This window comes from Miscanthus floridulus, chromosome 9 (genome assembly GCF_019320115.1).
Source record: "Miscanthus floridulus cultivar M001 chromosome 9, ASM1932011v1, whole genome shotgun sequence".
NCBI classification, from domain to species: domain Eukaryota; kingdom Viridiplantae; phylum Streptophyta; class Magnoliopsida; order Poales; family Poaceae; genus Miscanthus; species Miscanthus floridulus.
In genome coordinates this window covers 105,346,819-105,365,893 of record NC_089588.1, presented here as the reverse complement: position 1 = coordinate 105,365,893, position 19,075 = coordinate 105,346,819, and the positions used below count along the sequence as shown (strand labels likewise).

General features: G+C 42.5%; 1 protein-coding gene across 1 annotated transcript; it reads right to left on the bottom strand.

Annotated features, from left to right (window-relative positions):
• Positions 1–18,461: 18,461 nt before the first annotated feature.
• Positions 18,462–18,863, bottom strand: LOC136480489 (uncharacterized). The gene has a single exon (XM_066478017.1). The coding sequence runs from the start codon at positions 18,861–18,863 to the stop codon at positions 18,462–18,464; it is 402 nt and encodes a 133-aa protein (XP_066334114.1).
• Positions 18,864–19,075: the final 212 nt, after the last annotated feature.

Below are 19,075 nucleotides of genomic sequence, written 5' to 3'. Positions count from 1 at the left end.
TGTGAACAGAGGCAGCGTGTCTGAGCCCTGTAGCCTATTCCTGTGGCGGTGTGGTCGTCGGAGCGGTCCGTCCTTGGAGCACTGGGGTGACGTGCTGGTCACATCTGATCCTGTGCGTTATGGGAGCCCTAGGGCTGCCTCGGAGCGGGCGCGGCGGTCAGTGTGCAGGTCGCTGTGGATTGATTGCACGTGAGGTCGAGGCTCGGTTGGTGCTGAGGCCGAACCACGGTGGGGGGTCTCGGCAGACGTGAATCCCAAGATAGCCGAGACCCTGGTGTAGAGTGCCGAGGCCCGGAGGGAGCGGTTGATCTGGTATACTGGTTTGGAGGCGATGATGACCCAGACCAGGCTTCCCATGCCGCGTTTTTTTCCGGGGCGGGAGTTACGGGGCACAGTGTAGCGCGGGCGCTGATCGTGGGCACAACGCCTCAATACAGTGGCCGGTAATCCCTGCCATGCCCTGTCTCAGCTGATATGGCGCTGATGCGACTTCTTGTCCCGTCGGCCTCTCCGCAGTGTCGAGCCGTCGCCCGGCTGAGATTGCGGGAGTGGTTGACGCATTAATGGGACGTGACATGCTGTCGAGAAGACCGGTCGAGGTGGGAGCGACGGGTCATTGTCAAGCCAGCCTCGAATGATACGGAGGATAGCAGTCTCATCCGAGGCTAGACGCACGGGGCCTTGGGCAAGACGGAGATTGGGCTCCTTGCCGAGGCCTCCCGTGAAAGGCCTCGCGTGAGGCGGAGATTGCGTCAGGGCGCCGAGACCTCCTTGCCAAGTTTTTCTCTTTCTTCTTTGCTCCTCCCCCATTCTTCACCTTGCACTCATAGGACTTGTGACCTTCCTTGTGGCACACATAGCAAACCACGGTTTGTCCTTCATCAAGCTTCTTCACTCCCTTGACGGTGTTATCTTGATGAAGTTGGGCTTGCTTTGCCTTGCCTTTCACTTGAGTCAAGTCCTTGGTGAGGCGAGCTACTTCTTGCTTGAGTTGCTCATTCTCCTTTGCAACCTCTTGTGTGCATGTATCTACAACAACTTTCTCAACACAAACTTGGTTGCACAAGGATGAGTCTAAACATAAATCGTTACAAGAAGTAGAGGCATCCTTTTTAGACATGTTAAAGATAGAACTTTTCTTTTTAGATGCCTTGGTGGGGTTTGAACTAACAGCTTCAAGATTAGCAACTTTATTTGTTAGCTCATCACAATGTTTGCACATGGTTTCCATTTTAGCAAGCAAACTTTTATAAGCATCTTGTGAGCTAGCTAACTTTTCTTTTAATTTTTCATTTTTCTTTACAAGTTGCTCATCATTGATTGTGCATGCATTTGTTGTTGCACTAGCCTTAAGTTGCTCAATTTTAGTAGATAGTTCAACATTGAGATTAGCAAAGTTCTCATATCGTTCAAGCAAAGTTTTGTATGCTTCTTGTGAACTATTCAGCTTTTCTTTTAATTTTTCAAGCTTCTTTTGTTGACTAGTGCAAACTTTAGGATAATTAAGATTTTGTTGCACAATTTCATCATAAGAAGGCATTTCATCATCACTATCACTCTCACTAGAGGATGAGCTTTCGTTACCTCGTGCCATAAGGCACACACGAGAAGAGCTTGATGATGAGTGCTTGTGGCCTCGCCTCTTGTGATGGTGTTCTTCTTCACTTGAAGAATCATCCCATGACTTTATTGATGTGAGGGCTTGGTTCTTGCATGCCTTCTTCTTTGTCTTGGGTGTGGGCTTGTTTGGACAAACTTCCACAAAGGGCCCCAACTCGCCGCATCCATAGCATCCTCTCTTTCTTTGATCATTTCTTTGATTGGTAAAAATGATATCTTGGAATTAGATGGGAACCCCCTTGACATTGAGCCTTTGGATCATCTTCTCCACCTTGTTAATTAGTTTGATTGATTCTTCATCAAAGTCGGAGGTGGAGGAGGAAGATTGATCATCATCACTTGATTCATCATCCTCATCTTCTTCATCTTCACTTGAGGAGCTTAAGCTTGAGCTTGTCTCAACTTGCTTGCCCTTCATCTTCTTTTTTTCGCTACATGCGAGAGCTTTGCCTTTGCTCGATGAAGAGGCTTCTTCTTGACCCATCTTACATGACATTTCAAATGCCACTATCTTGCCAATGACTATGCACGGGGTCATGGTGCTCAAGTCTTCCATGTTGTGAAGGATGGTGATGATGCTTGCATATTTCTTTTGCGGTAGCATGGAGATGATCTTCCTCACGATGTCCACATCATCTAGCTTTGTTAGTCTTATTGAATGGAGCTCATTGATAATTAGATTCAAACGAGAATATATATCACAAACAAGCTCATCATCATTCGTTGTAAAGGAATCATAATTTTGTTTAGCTAGACAATGTTTTTGCTCACGGACATTTGATGTGCCGTCATGGAGCTCTTGAAGTTTTAACCAAATTTCATGTGCCATATTTAAAGTGAACACTTGGTTAAACACATCCATGCTAAAAGATTCAAACAAGCAATTCTTAGCTCTAACATTGAAATGTATTTCCTTTTCTTCACTCTTCGTGGGTTTATTGGGATTCTTAATGGTTTTCATCCCATCACGAGTGACTCTCCAAACACCCAAATCAATCCGCCTCAAGGTAGCAAGCCATTCTAGCTTTATAATAGGGGAAGTTAGTGCCATCAAAGTGCGGAGGCCTAGAGGTATCCATCCCAACCACTATAAATGGCGTCGGCTCAACGGCGATTAAGCCAAAGGTCCAAATTGAGCCCACCGGCTCTGATACCAATTGAAGGGGACCATGACGCCTAAGAGGGGGGGTGAATTAGGCAACTTAAAATTCAAACTCTAAACTATGGCCTCTTTTTCTACCCTAGGCAAAACATATGCAAAAGATAAACTATCCAAATGTGCAACTATGGTTTTGCTAGTGTGTTGCTATCTCTACCGTAAAAGGAGTAATGTAATCAATGTAAATGCGGAAGCTAAAGAGCAAGGTAGAGATATGCAAACTCCTGTCTATGACTCCGGTATGTTTACCGATGTATCGAGAAGCGTGCAAGCTTCCCCCTAGTCCTTGTTGGAGCCCCTCGCAAGGAATCCCTCGCAAGGGCCAGGCTCTCGGTCGGGTAACTCCATGGATAGCCTTGGGCCTTCCCCACACGCAAGTGGGTCTCCGACATGCCTTCCGGCAAGCCTCTCCCGGATGCTCCCCGCCATCTTCACTATCAAGCTTCCGGCCAAAACGCCATGGGCCTTGTTCCCTCTGGTACACGGTGGCGGCCACACCACAAACATGGTTGGTGTGGTCTCGTAAGACTACAAGCCCCTCCAATGTACAACAATGGTGCGCGCAAGCACCGAGTGGTAAGAGGTATGCCAACCTCACTAAACACTAGGCCTCAACCTAGAGCAAGCGCATAAGCGGTGGTCTAATCAACCTAAGCACTTCACAAAGCACCTACGCTAATCACCTAATGAAACACTAAGCACTATGCAAGTGGAGATCTCTAAAATGGTGTATCAACACCCTAGATATGTTTCCTTAGCTCCACTCATAACAAATGGCCGGTTGGGGGTTGTATTTATAAGCCCCATTGAGAAAGTAGCTGTTGGGGATAAAATACCGCTTTTCTGCTACTGACCGGATGCTGGAGTCATCCTGATCGGACGTGTTCGGTCGTCCCGACCGTTGGAGCCGCGAACAACTGATCGGATGCTGCCAGCGTCCGGTCACTTGCCACCAGACGCGTCCAGTCGCAAGTTCACCGCTCTAGAACCTCTCTGTACTCGATCAGACGCTACTGTCCTGTGTCCAGTCGGTTTGCCGCCAGCATCCGGTCCAGCATCTGGTTTCTGCTGCTGTTGCTGAGCCTCTGATCGAAGCGTCTGGTTGCTTTTCGTCAGCGTCCGGTCCAGCGTCCGGTCGCTGTTGTGAGCTCGTTTCTTCGCGATCTTGTGTGCGGCTTGGTTCCTATCTTCATGCTTGGACTTTGCTTAATATCTTGGGTCTTCTCTTGTGCTCCTAAGGTGTTGCTTGAGGTGTTGATCATCGGATCATCACGTTGCCTTTGTCCAAGTCATGTCTTGCATCCTATTGAACTACAAAGCACTCACTTGCAAATTCATTAGTCCAGTTTAGTTGTGTTGGTCATCAAGCACCAAAATCCAAAGTAAATGGGCCTAGGGTCCATTTTCCTTACAAGTGTTTTGCCCCACTTCAAATTTCAGTTTCTTTCATGAAACAAATATCTTGCCTTTGATGCTAGCTTTTCAAGAATTCAGAGAGGAGAAGAGAACAAAATCCACGCTCTAGAATTCAGGAATCACGCATGTCTCTAACCGTGCTCCTTTTGGCTTGTGTTTTGTAGCAAGCTACAAACAGCAACACAAGGGCTGCTATCGAGTCTCTGAAGCCCAAGCTGAAGGTCAGTTGCATTGGACCCTTACAACACTCAGTTCAACTAATGACTTTCCCTGATATAGCAAACTTCACCTAAGTGAATTCATGTGATTTCTCCAGCACTGAGACTGAACTTACTAATGGTCTGTTCCTAATTCCCCTTTCCAGAGAACACCTCACCACCATCTGCCCCCTCGTAAGCCCACCTGCGCTTCTAGTTGAGAGTTGAGATGATGCACGGTAAGCTAGCTAGCTGGCCTCCAAGCTTCTTGTATGAACTTTGCACTTGTATTTAATAATCACTCCCTATAGGCAAACAACTTTGACAAAGCACAATTAGCTAAGTACTTAAAATTTGATAGAATTAACTTTGGACTTAATGTGGCCTGTAGCGTTAGCATGAGCAATATACTAGTAGGGTAAAGTTGCTGAATTAGTACACTTCTTGAGATGTCCTAAATTGTGTGAGAATCCTGCAGGTGGCATTTTAGTTGGTTCTGATGGATTAGAGTACATCTTTGACAACAAAAGTAATTAGAACTATTGGTTGTCCTCCATTGAAAATACGGCTAAGAGACAATCAAGCAAAAGGAACCAACAAGTCAGCAACACAGAGGTGATTTTTTTGTAACCCTGTTAGTCTTTAGTTTTGTCGACACAGAATTTTCGTCTCTGTGCCGAGGACACACGCAGCAAGCCGGAAGGGTCTGCTCGATGGAGCAGATCTGCCTAGCTTTAGCGCAAGGGTGGTCGATCCTGCGCAATCATCCTGAGACGTGCCAGTCAATTTGACCCTGCAATTGACAAGGAAAGAAAACTTGTTAGTAATTAAGGGCAGAACGTGCCGGTGTTGCCAGACAGTCCTGAATGTGCGGCTCTGAGAGCCGTTATGAGAGGAGATCGACTAAATAGTCGATTCCAGCATATTCATAAGAATAAATCGGTTAAAGCTCATGGGGTTGTGTAAGAAGAATCGGTTATCATCCAATGATAGATATAATTCGAGCAATAATTTAATCAATGGCAATAAGATATCAATAGGTGATTGGTTTAAACTGAGCCTAATGATTACAAGTAACCGAACCCCTTTTCAAAACAATCATACCACTTAACCATTTAATAAAGATAAATCTAATGAACATGTTAGATCTCATCTATCGCCAATGACTAGTGGGGCATGAGGCAGAATCATGCAGGCCGTAGAAACAACAATAGACTCGACGACCCTAACTCATTACTAATATCAGTGGGGCATGAGGCAGAATCATGCAGGCTGTAATACAATAATAAGATCATGGGGCTAACATATCTTTCAACTTATTTCTACTTCAATAGTCTCGTGATGTGAACTGCTCGTGAAAGCACTCGATATCGGCTAAATAGCCGATTCAGGCATAACGCACAGTTAAGGTCATGCCTTCTCCAGAATGGATCTACCAACTAACGATCCCCGCTCCACGGTGCTAACAATGGGGTGAGAGGCAGAATCCCACAGGCCGTGATAACAGGACCATTGAAACGGTTCTCGCTAACCGATAGATCTACTCAAGATCGAACATGCCTTAACCGCACGCTATGCACGATTAAGATTGATGCAAAACAGACGATAAAAACATAACTCATCGCTTAAGATGTAGATTAGATCCAGTTTTAGATTAGCAAACGATGAGTTAAACAAGATGTAAGGCTGATCCAGATCAATCTCAATCGGGCAGAGTGATATTGCTATAATTAGATAAACAATGAAAGCAATAAGCAATATCGGTAACTTAATGAATCTACCAAAGACTGCCATACTAAGGTAGAGCCGATAACTTGACCTTGATCTAATTCAAGCAGTGGGGTGTGAAGGCAGAATCTCACATGCCATACTTGAATTAGGCAAGAGTCGATAACTAGCTTATACTAGAGCCGCAGTGGGGGTCGACCGGATCGATGCAACCATACGAACATAGGTATAAACCATGATAGTACTTACAACAAGCAGTGGAGGTCGACCGGATCGATGCAGCCGTACTTGCTAAAGAACTCGCTGAGATCTACTCTACTCCTACTCCTAAGGGGTGGCCGGAGCCGAAAAAGTAATTGACTTGTATTTGATTGATTGGTTGTTTTTTACAATAGCCGGGGCTTGATATTTATACCCAGGGTCTAAACATGAGTCCTACCCGATCTAATTTAAGATAACTTGGACCCTAATTTAAGCATGACTTGGACCCTAATCTTTCCCCTTTTGTAGAGTCCGATATGTGTCTTCTTGATGCCAACCATATTTCATCGTCGTTATCTGCTGACGTCATTCAGAGAGAACCGATCCAGTGTCGCATTCGACTCGGCAGATATCAATTTCTATTCAATCGACTCCTTGATTGGCACGATCTTGGTAGCCCGCGAGTTCCCGCATTTTTCACCCAAATTTTGGTGTAAACAAGTTTAAGATTCCAAATTTACTTTGTTGAGTCCATGCGATTGTTGCCAAAATAATACAATTTTAGTTTGCCTAATGCATATACTAATGTTAATGATTCTTTTCAGGAGCAAGATAGAGTGGAGCGCACGATTGATGGGATGATCAATAGCAAGACAACCTTTGCTGCAGTGCTAGACATAGCTCATTACATTTTGATGTGTTCAAACTAGCTAGTGTGTGTTAGATATCTTATGTGTTTCAAGTTGTGCGTGTGTTATCGACTAGGTTTGACATTGGATGGTTTCATTAATGATTTGTACGAACAAAGCATATTTTAGTTTAATGAACATCTAAATGCTTCATTCATCATATATTGTTTGACGTGCAACTATTGTTTGAAGCTACCAAACTAAACGTTGCAATATGGACTATTGGCATAATCATTTGGTGTTTCAATATATGCTATAGCAACAAACAAATAGTGTGGCAAAAAAGCCTCAAACCAACGAAACAGCAGGCATGGCAACAGAGTCTCCAAACTATAGTAACACAATAATAATTGTGGCAATAGAGGGTACGAGTACAACAACCATATGTTTGTTGTGGCAACAAAGGGTTCCACCTATTGCAACCACAATGTTTACTATGGCAACAGAGGCCACCTCTAGCAATCAAATATTTTTCGTGGCAATAGAGGGTTCCACCTATAGCAACCATATAGATAGTGTGGCAATAGCGAGGCCACCTGTAGCAACCAAATATTTGTTGTGGCAATAGAGGGTCCACCTATAGCAACCACAAAGATAGTGTGACAACAAAGGGACCATCCATTGCAATGCTATTGATGCATGGCATTAAGGTCTATGGCAACACCCATTGTCATTGCTAGTGAACCTATTGCTACTCTTTGGGTATGTGGCAATAGGTATCTTTGGCAATGCCAGGTTTGTTGCAATAGTTATGTTTGCAACACCCATGGTGGTTGCTTATACTATGTCTTGCAACACTCCATTGTGTTGCAACAACACACCTTTGTGTTGCAATAAGGGAAAACCTATTGCAACACCAAAATGAACCGTGGTGCAAACTTTAAACCACGGTTAGAGTGGCAACGCCTCCCAACGCTTTTTTTTTTGTGTTGCAAATTTGTCTATTGCAACACTTTTTGGCCTATTGCTACACTTTTAGGTAGTTGCATCAGGGGCAAAACCTTGTAGTGTTTCTCTAGTAATATCCCCAGAACTCAACAATAGAAGACAAAGCTTATCGAAGTTAGAACTAGAAGACCTTTGTGATCTTCTCTACGCTCCTATTATCTAGCCTTGATTGTGAAGTTGGGTTAAGCTAGATTTGGTTATTCTCACACACGTTTCCTCGAGTTTGATATAAAACTGGGTACTCCCAGTGAAGTGCTACATCAGTATAATATCCATGTGCTTGCAAATTATTCTATGTGCATTAATATATACCAACAAGCATTTCTGGCACCATTGCCAGTGAAACGGTTGTTGAGTTAACTTCAAACCTAGCTTATCCTTGTATCATTATTCTTTTATCTTTTATCTTTTTGTTCTTTTCTTTTATCATGGATCTAGAATCCACCCCTATCTACCAATATGCTGCACCAACAAGCGCACACCTACAATGACTACAACTATGCAAAGCCTATCCTAACGCCTGACTATAAGTTGCGCTCGTGTTTAATCAACATAGTTCAGGATCAATCTTTTTTGGGCGAAGATGATGAGAATCCCTATTCCCACCTAAATGAGTTTGAGCAAACCTGTGCATGCCTACGCATAGCGGACATGTCAGACGAAACCTTATGATGTAAGCTTTTTCCTTTCTCTTTGACAGGAAAAGCTAAACGTTGGTACAAGCTCACCATAGGGAGTAGACAAGGAGATTGGGAAGCCTTGTGTTCTATCTTTTGCTTGCAATTCTTTCCCATCTCTAGAGTAGGCAGCCTTTGTTCAGAGGTTCTATCTTGTAAATAAGAAGAACAAGAATCTCTAGGCACAACATGGGAATGTTTTAATTCTCTCATTAATATTGGCCCTGACCTTGCCATTCAAGACCCCATTCTTTTTCAACACTTTATATATGGGTCTTGATAGGAAAACCTCGAAGCATCTTGATACGGCTTCAGGAGGCTCATTCCTCCTTGTTTTTGCTAATTTAGGGAGAAGCATTCTTACTAAATTCCTAGAGAACACCCCTGAACCTGAACTTTTGCCTAACACAGCACCAGCTTCAGCTATCGCAAATCCCAAACCACCTGAAAAAGGAGGAAACTCGAATTTCGGATTTCATGCTTGAATTCGATGTTGTACTTTTTGATGAATATGGAGATACCTCGAATTACCTTACTATGAGGAGACCCCAGAAGCCTAGGAAATCATCATCCCATGAAGAACCTTTAGACCCTTATGAGGAAGCTTTCCTTAAAAAGACTACGAAAGAGCTAGTGTCTATAATAAGCAATGAATGGCTAGAAGAATCAGAGCTTTCCTCTGATGTGATTCATCTAGATTCACCTTCTATTTCCATTCATTGCCAAATCAACAAAGCTCCTTTCAATGCTCTTTATAATCTAGTTATGGGTGTTAATACCATGTCTGCATCTTTTGCTCATAATTTATTGAAACACATGCCATTAACCCCAACAACAAAGTTATTGAAAGGTCTTTCAGGACACATTCTCCCAAGTTTGGGATTCTGTATGTCCTCTCTATCCAGGTAAAAGGAACCATGGTTCATTTGAGCTTTTATATCTTTGATATCATGGAGTTCAATCTGTTGACAGAACAACTAATTGAAAGACTTATTCAAGAAGGACAAACGAGGAAGTTGAAGATAAGTGTCGGGAAAAACTTTAAACTTTATATACCTATTACTCATTCTCTAAACTCTGAGACTAAGCCAATTCCCGAGGAAGACCCAATGGAAGAGGTTAAGGTTGCATCTCTTGATGATTTGATCAAACCGAAACTTGAAGAAGATGCCCAGTTCTTCATCGAAGATGAAGACAAAAATCTTATAGATTCTGAACCTCTAGATGAATTGTTGGAACCACCTATGCCCACCATTGAGCTTAAACCCCTGCCTCCTGGTCTTAGATATTCTTTTCTCAATGTTGATCAGGATTCTCCTATGATCATAAGTGATAAACTCTCTCAGGAAGAATCCCTCTGCTTGATAATTGTCTTAGAAAAGCATCGCTCTACTTTTGGCTACTCATTCTAAGACCATAAGGGAATTAGCCCTGCTCTTTGCACCCATCGCATCCCTATAGGCCCCGACTCTATGCCTTCTAGGGAGCCATAGCGAAGGCTTAATAATGCGATGAGAGACGTTGTTAAGAAAGAGGTGTTAAAACTCTTGCACGTCGGGATCATCTACCCTGTTCTGTACAGTGAGTGGGTAAGCGCTGTTCAAGTTGTGCCTAAAATGGGAGGCATGACTGTTATAAAAAATGAAAAGAATGAATTAATCCCCTAAAGAACCGTCACTGGATGGCGGATGTGTGTTGACTACTGAAAACTTAACAAGGCGACAAAGAAAGATTATTTTTTGTTGCCCTTCATTGTTGAAATGTTGGAGCGACTGGCAAATCACTCTTTCTTCTATTTCCTTGATGGATATTCAGGTTATCATCAGATACGGATCCATCCAGATGATCAAAGCAAAACCACCTTTACATGTCCATATGGAACTTATGCTTATTGTAGAATGTCTTTTGGACTATGTAATGCTCTAGCTTCTTTTCAAAGATACATGGTGTCTATATTTTCTGATATGATTAAAGAAATCATGGAAGTTTTCATGGATGACTTTTCTATTTATGGGAAAACTTTTGATGTTTGTCTTGAAAATTTAGACAAGGTTTTGCAAAGACGTGAAGAAAAACACTTAGTCCTTAATTGGGAAAAATGTCATTTCATGGTTAGAGAAGGCATAGTGCTTGGACACTTGGTGTCTGAAAGAGGGATTGAGGTAGATAGAGCTAAAATTGAAGCAATTAAACAGTTACCTCCTCCCATAAATATTAGAGGGATCCGCTGTTTTCTTGGTCATGCTGGGTTTTACCACCACTTTATAAAAGATTTTTCACACATTTCTAGACCACTTACAAATATTTTGGCTAAGGATGGTCCCTTTGAATTTGATGATGCATGCTTAAAATCTTTTAACATTCTTAAAAAAGCACTCATCTCTGCACCAATCATTCAACCCCCTGATTGGTCGCTACCTTTGGAAATCATGTGTGATGCTAGTGATTATGTTGTGGGGGCAGTTTTGGGACAAACAAAAGATAAGAAGCATCATGCAATTGCTTATGCAAGTAAAACACTGACAGGACCAAAACTTAATTATGCAACAACTAAAAAAGAGCTCATGGCTGTTGTTTTTGCTATTGATAAGTTTAGATCTTACTTAGTAGGAGCTAAGGTGATTGTCTATACTGATAATGTTGCTTTAAAATACCTGCTCACTAAGAAAGATGCTAAACCTAGACTTATAAGATGGATTTTGTTACTCCAAGAATTTGACTGAGAAATAAAAGAAAAAGAGGGAGTAGAAAATTATGTCACCATATCAACTTGTCTATGGAAAGACCTGTCATATACCTGTTGATCTAGAATTGAAAGCTCACTGGGCCATCAAGCGATGGAACATAGACTTTGAAGCTACAGGAATCAAGAGGAAGATGCAACTCTCTGAGCTTGATGAATGGTGTGAAAAAGCATATCATAATGCCAAGATATATAAGGAGAAAACCAAAAGATGGCATGATAAGAGGATCAAAAAGGAGTTTGCCCCCAGAGATAAGGTATTACTTTTTAATTCTAGGATGAAATTATTTGGGCATGGAAAACTTTGAAGAAATGGGAAGGACCATTCAAGGTCATAAGCACTTCGTCACATGGAGCGGTGTCACACCCGATTTTAAGGATAAAATGGGATGCAAAATCTTATGTGCACCCAGAGATCAGTCACACACATAAGCCGACAAATTATGAATAGTATCATCACAAGTGTTTATTACTTCACGAATAATAGAACATAGTCTTCGCATATATGTAGCGGAAGTATAAAGAAAAGATCTCTCGCGGAAGCTCTATAGCACAGGGACGTCAACTGGTTGACCACAAGTCTAGTAATCCTTAGGGAAATTGTCATTACCATAGCCATCTGTTACCCATCCAGGATTTTTATCCAAATAATGAAAATAAACAAGCGTAAGTACATGTCGTACTCAACAAGTGTAACATGGGGTTAATGAGGCTCAAAAGGCTTGACACAGGTTTAACTGCATTCAGCTTTTAGTTGTCAAAGTTTTAGCATAAGAGTAGCAATAAATTGTTTCAATTCCCAAAGCAAAACACAAGATCAATGTAAACATGAATAATGAATAGCATAAACAGATAATTCTTAGTGATCATCTATTCTATAAGGGTCGAAGGCCGCTCGTAATCGTGAGCACGGCTGATATACCAGTTTTACACTCTATAGAGGTTATACACTTTCACTGTGAGTCATGATACCCATATGCCTAGGTTTGCAACTCCCAAAACACTTCCAAGGTGAGCAGGTAGGGGTCACTATGAAGCCTTTCAAAGGTTCGTCTAACAAGTTAGGGCCATTAGATTCACTTGGCAAACAGATATAGGAACCCCCCTGTCGAATGGCACAATTCCATCACGGCTATACACATAAGAGTAGAGGTTGTCCTATACCCGATTCGGCAAGCCATTCTTATGCCAATACAGGTAACCGCTAACAAGCTAGAAAAGGTCCTCATACTGAGCTAAAGCTAGAGCCATGTAGCCCTCACAGTTGTACTGTAAGTCCCGGAAGTTCGCTTACAGATAAGTCTTTAGGGAGAGGAATCTGAAGCATTTAGAAAGTAGCTAAATACTCCAGCCCCCTATTTCCAAGTTGCTAAAAAGTCATATTTTAAAGTTTATTGCATATACCATTAGTCAAGTTACAAGATCATGATTTAATTGAGCACTAGCAAAGCTACCCAATGCATATCCCGTAGGTGACAAGGTATATGTTCAATTCTAGGAAATCCTTATAAAGGTGACACATGCAACATGAGTTAAATGTATTAAGGTGAATAGGAAACAAGGATAATCCCATGCTATACTTGCCTTGAACAAAATGCTCCTACTGATCCTACTCATCAAAGTAGTACCCTTGATCTCCCACGAATTGCTCACCGTCTATACTCGATAATCACAGCAACATACATGCATCCAGAAGCAATCATGCATAGCAAACAAAAGCTATAGATTAGAACAGTACACCAAACAACATAAAATCAAGATGAAAAGTTTGTAAAATGAATCTACTTCTCACTACGAACACACAAACGCGAAGATCACAAAAATCGGAGCTAAAACGAAGAAGTCATGAATTAAACAAGTTTTCCTTTAGTAAAATAATAGATTAAATCTAACCTCAAACTTTAAAAGTTGAAAACCTACTAAACAGTAGTATGAATTTGTAGATTATGGAATTACGAACCCAACGCAAGTTGAACGGATCAAATCGGAGTTAAAACGAAGATTTTATAGCTAAACCAAGATTAGTGGCAAAACTATAAATAGGTCAAAACGTATTTTAGATCTAACCGAAACAAAGTACGCTTTTAAAAGAAGAAAACGAAATCGGGAAAGATGCTATGGACTGCGGGTTACAAACTAAATAATTATGAGGGCTCTTTTGCAAATCTACAAGGCGAAGGGGTGTCATAGCATCTAGGCTGTTGGATTAGATTCGGGCGGCTGAGATCAAATCAGAAAGGAGAGTGAGAGGGCTGGCCAGCAGGCGGGGTCGACGGTGAGGTTCCATGGTGGCGCCATGGACGGTGTGGGTGGTGCTCGGCAAACTTGGTCCACGGACCACCGTTCGACGAAGCAAGAGCACAAGAAGCTAGAGGAGGCGACGGCGAACACGACTAGATGGTTTACCTCGGCGTGAAGGGACGAAGGGCAGCGCGACGCTCGATGATGCGGACGGCAATGGCGGCGACTAGGGCTAGGCGGCGACTCGATGTCTCGGCGAGGCGAAAAACTTGCTGTAAGGAAAGATAGGGAGGCGGTGCAGACTCGGGCTGCTATTTATGGCGGAGCTGACTTGGGAAGCACGCCACTGCGAGGCTCGTAGCGGATGCGGACATGGCAGCATGATGAAGTCTGTGTCGGACACGAGATGGAGGAAAAAGATATGCCAGATAGGTGGGCCAGGGCGCGGCGCATCTAGCTGGGCCGGTCGCGAAAGTGGGCTGGGGTACGTGGAAGAGGGAGCTGGGCCGCGTAGAAGCAAAGGAACGCAGGCGGCTGGCCAACAGGTCAAGGAGAGCAGGCCGACTAGCTACGGTAGGCCGAATTCAAGGAAGGGAGAGAAAAATACTTTTCCATTTTCTAAACTAATTTCCAACCAAGTTTTGAATGCAAATTCCAATCAATTTGAAATCTGACGTCAAACCACACAATACAAAATAATATGCAGTAGCATGAATGCGCATACATGTGTATAGACCTATATTTGATTTTAAATTAGAACAAAATTATTATTTTCCTAAATTCAAATGCTCACAAAAATGCATAATTAAATTGTTTTCGCCTATTTTAAAATTATGCAAATTTTAGGGTGTTACAATTCTACCCCCCCTTAAAATGAATCTCGTCCTCGAGATTCGGACGATGCTTACTCAAAAAGCTGCGGGTATGTTTTCCTCAAATCCTCTTCTCTTTCCCAAGTAGCCTCATCTTTTGTATACCGATTCCACTAAACCTTACATATATTTATAACTCGGCTCCTTGTAACTCTTTCTGCTATCTCCAAAATCCTTTCTAGAAAGTCCTCATAAGTGAGATCTTCCTTAACTGTAAGTTCCTCCAATGGTATCTGCTCCTCGGGTACATGTAAACACTTCTTTAGTTGAGACACATGGAACACATCATGTACACCTAACAAACTCCCAGGCAATTCCAACTGATAAGCTACTTCTCCACGTCTCTCTAAAATCTTGAAAGGCCCAATATACCTTGGTGCTAACTTTCCTTTCATGTTAAACCTTCTCACACTTCTCATAGGTGACACCTTCAAGTAAACATAATCCCCTATTTCAAAAACCAACTCTCTTCTCCTAGTGTCGGCATAACTCTTCTGTCGAGACTGAGCCACTCACAACTTATCTCTGATCATCCTTACTTCCTCTTTTGCGTCTCTTAAAACATCTGGTCCGAACACTTGAGTTTCTCCCATTTGATTCCAAAACAATAGGGTTCTACACTTTCGTCCATACAAAGCTTCAAAATGTGTCATATTGAGACTCTTCTGATAACTATTATTGTACGAGAACTCTGCATAAGGCAAACTCTTGTCCCAACTTGTAACGTACTACAATGCACAAGCCCTCAACATATCCTCTAATATCTGATTAACCCTCTCAGTTTGTCCATCTGTCCGAGGATGATATGCTATACTAAAATTTAACTTTGTCCCCAATGAACTATGTACTTGCTGCCAAAAATGAGATGTAAATTGAGTACCTCGATCAGACATAATTTTCTTGGGAACTCCATGTAGACACACTATCCTCTCCATATATAATTGCGCCAACTTCGGTCCTTTATAATGTGTCTTGATTAGTATAAAGTGAGCAACTTTAGTTAACCGATCCACTATCACCCATATTGAATCATGACCTCTCTGAGTACGTGGTAACCCAACTATAAAATTCATACCAACTTCTCCCCACTTCCACTCAGGTAACTTCATGGGTTGTAACAATCCTGTAGGTCTTTGATGTTCAGCTTTGACCCTCGGACACGTATCACATATAGCAACATATTCATCAACATCTCTCTTTAGTCTGTACCACCAATACTTCTCTTTCAGATCCAAGTACATCTTCGTACTCCCAGGATGAATAGAATAAGCAGACTCATGTGCCTCATGAAGAATTACATCTCGTATAGCCTTATTCTCAGGGACACATAGTCTTTTCCCAAACCACAGAGTTCCATTATCATCCATACAGAAACCTGGTGCCTTACCAATCACTATGTTTTCTGCTATTTCTTTCAATTTCGCATCATGTAACTAGCCCTTACGTATTTCTTGCTCCAATTTAGGCTCCAACACCAACTCCACTGCATTAGTGACAAAACCCAAGTTCAGTCGCTCAAATTCAGCACACAACTCACTTGACATAGGTGCCACTTGCACCTCATTGGCATAACTCTTCCTGCTAAGAGCATCGGCAACCACATTCACCTTTCCTGGATGATAGTGTACTTCCAGATCGTAATCTTTAATCAACTCCAACCAGCGACGTTGTCTCATATTCAGATCCGTCTGAGTGAAAATGTACTTCAGACTCTTGTGATCAGTATAGATGTCACTCTTATGTCCAATAAGATAGTGCCTCCATATTTTCAAAGCATGAACCACTGTTGCTAACTCCAAATCATGAGTAGGATAGTTTAGCTCATGCTTTCTCAACTGTCAAGATGCATAAGCCACTACTCTGCCTTCTTACATAAGAACACATCCAAGACCTTAACGAGATGCATCACAATAGATCAAAAAGCTCTTGTTCAAATCTGGCAAAACCAACACTGGGGCGGTAGTCAATCTTTTCTTCAATTCCTCAAAGTTAGCCTACCACTTCTCGAACCACACAAACTTAGCATTTTTCTCCAACAAAGATGTCATAGGCTTGGCAAGTTTAGAGAAACCTTCTATGAACCTTTTGTAGTATCCAGCTAATCCTAAGAAACTATGAATCTCTCCTATATCAGTTGGTGATTTCCAATTCAACACATCTCTCACCTTGCTTGGATCTACTGATATTCCACCATTAGAGACAACATGGCCTAGGAAAGAAACTTCCTTCAACTAGAATTCACACTTGCTTCGCTTAGCATACAACTTGTGTTCTCTGAGCTTTTGCAAGACCAACCTTAGATGTTCAGCATGCTCTTCTTCTATTTTGGAGAATACCAACATATCATCGATAAATACCACCACAAACTTATTCAAAAACTCCATAAACACCTTATTCATCAAGTACATAAAGTAGGTAGGTGCATTGGTCAAACCAAAGGACACAATGGTGTACTCGTACAAACCATACCTCGTAGTAAAAGTTGTCTTGGGTATGTCAGTTGGATGAATCTTCAACTGATGATAGCCAGAACGAAGATCAATCTTAGAGAAAACACAAGCACCTCTCAACTGATCAAACAAGTCATCAATTCTAGGCAACGAATACTTGTTCTTGATAGTAACCTCATTGAGTGACCAATAATCAACACACATCGTCTGAGTACCATCCTTCTTGTCAACAAATATAATCGGTGCTCCCCAAGGTAACGAACTAGGATGAATGAAACCTTTCTCCTGTAACTCTTTTATTTGTTTCTTAAGTTCCTCTAATTCATTAACCCCCATTCTATATGGACGCTTAGCTATAGGTGCAGTTCTAGGTAATAATTCAATAATAAACTCAATGTTAGGTGGCATACCTGCCAAGTCATCGGGGAACACATCCGAAAACTCATCCACTACTAGGTCCTCCTTGTTGACACGATCATTAAGCTAGTTCACTTTGGCTGTTGACTGTGCTTGTACTATAACATCAACACTGATTCTATCCCCATTCAGTGTGGTCACAACAACTACCTTCTCTTGACACTGAATGACTGCCCGATTTTGCTTCATCCAGTCCATACCCAGAATCACATCAATGCTAGACGTTCTCAGCACAATGGGGCTCACTTTGAACTCTACCCCCCTTAAGGATAGACTAGTCGGAAGACACGATAGGAAGCTTGCATACTGCCTCCTGGTGAGTTTACAAATATGGGATTTTGCATGGCACATAAGGGTATGCGATGGTTTCTAACAAATGCTTGTGATATGAATGAATGCGAAGCTCCAGAATCAAAAAGAACAGTGGTAGGGGTGGAATTGACATTGAACATACTGAGCATGACTTCGGGTTCTACAAGCGCCGTCTCGGTAGACACATGGTTCACCTTTCCTGTGTTAGGTGCTGGCTTCTAGGGTGTTCCCTTCTGATTACTATGTTGACCCTGGGGTGTTTGCTGATTCTGCTTCCTGGGGCAATGGTTAGCATAATGCCCAACTTCTCCACAATGATAGCATACGTTGGGAGTGCTAGGTGCACTGGTCTTCATGGGAGTGTTGTTGGGTGTTCCCTGTCGTGGTGTCTGCTAGCCACTCGGCTGCTGAGATGTTGATTGCCATTCTGCTACTGGTTTGGGTTGCGCTGAGGGTACTGACCATGATTCCACTGATTAGGTGGTCCCTAGAACCTCTACTGGAATCCTTGCTGAGGGTTGGTGTGCGGACGAGTATTACTTCCAGAGGCCTGTCCCTGAAGCCTCCTCTTCTTGGTCTCCATCTCCTTGCGCTTATTGTCAATAACAATAGCGTGATTCACCAGTGTCTAAAAATTGGGGTATGTATTGGACATAAGTTAGAGTTGCAGACCATCATACAGACCCTTGAAAAAAGCGGCGTTGCTTATTAGCATCATCAGCCACCTCATTTGGAGCGTAATGTGACAACTGAGCAAATTTGACACGATACTTAGCCACGGACATAGATCCCTACTTCAAAGCTCTGAGTTCCTCCCGCTTGAGCTCTATCAATCCCTCTAGTATGTGGTAAGATCTGAAACTCTCTCTGAACTCCTGCCAGGTGATAGGAGGAGCATTGGCAGGACGTCCATACTCGAATGCCTCCCACCAGTCTTGGGCTTCTCTCTGAAGTTGTCCAGACGCGTACAACACCTTCTGCTGGTCATTGCACTGTGCTATGTTGAGTTGCTTTTCCACTACACGAAGCCAATCATCTGCTTCCAGTGGATTAGTGGCATGAGAAAACACTAGAGGATGACCCTTCAAGAATTCACCACGCTTGTCACGCGGTGCCCCACCAATCTGTTGATTCTGCTGATTCTGCACTAGAGCTTGCATAAGCTGTGTCTGCACTGCCAGAAGTTGCTCCATAGTCGGTGGTGGTGGTGGTGGTGGATGTGGGGGAACACCTCCATGACCTCGGCCTCTTCCTCTTCCAGACATCTGACATCCAACACAAATATTCAAAATTTAGAGATTTCCAAGTTAGAATATATTCTGAAAATTTTCTGGACGAGTTTCATCAGCAGCAGCTCGGTAAAACAGTCATATCTCGAGTTACAGAAATCCAAAAGAGGCATACT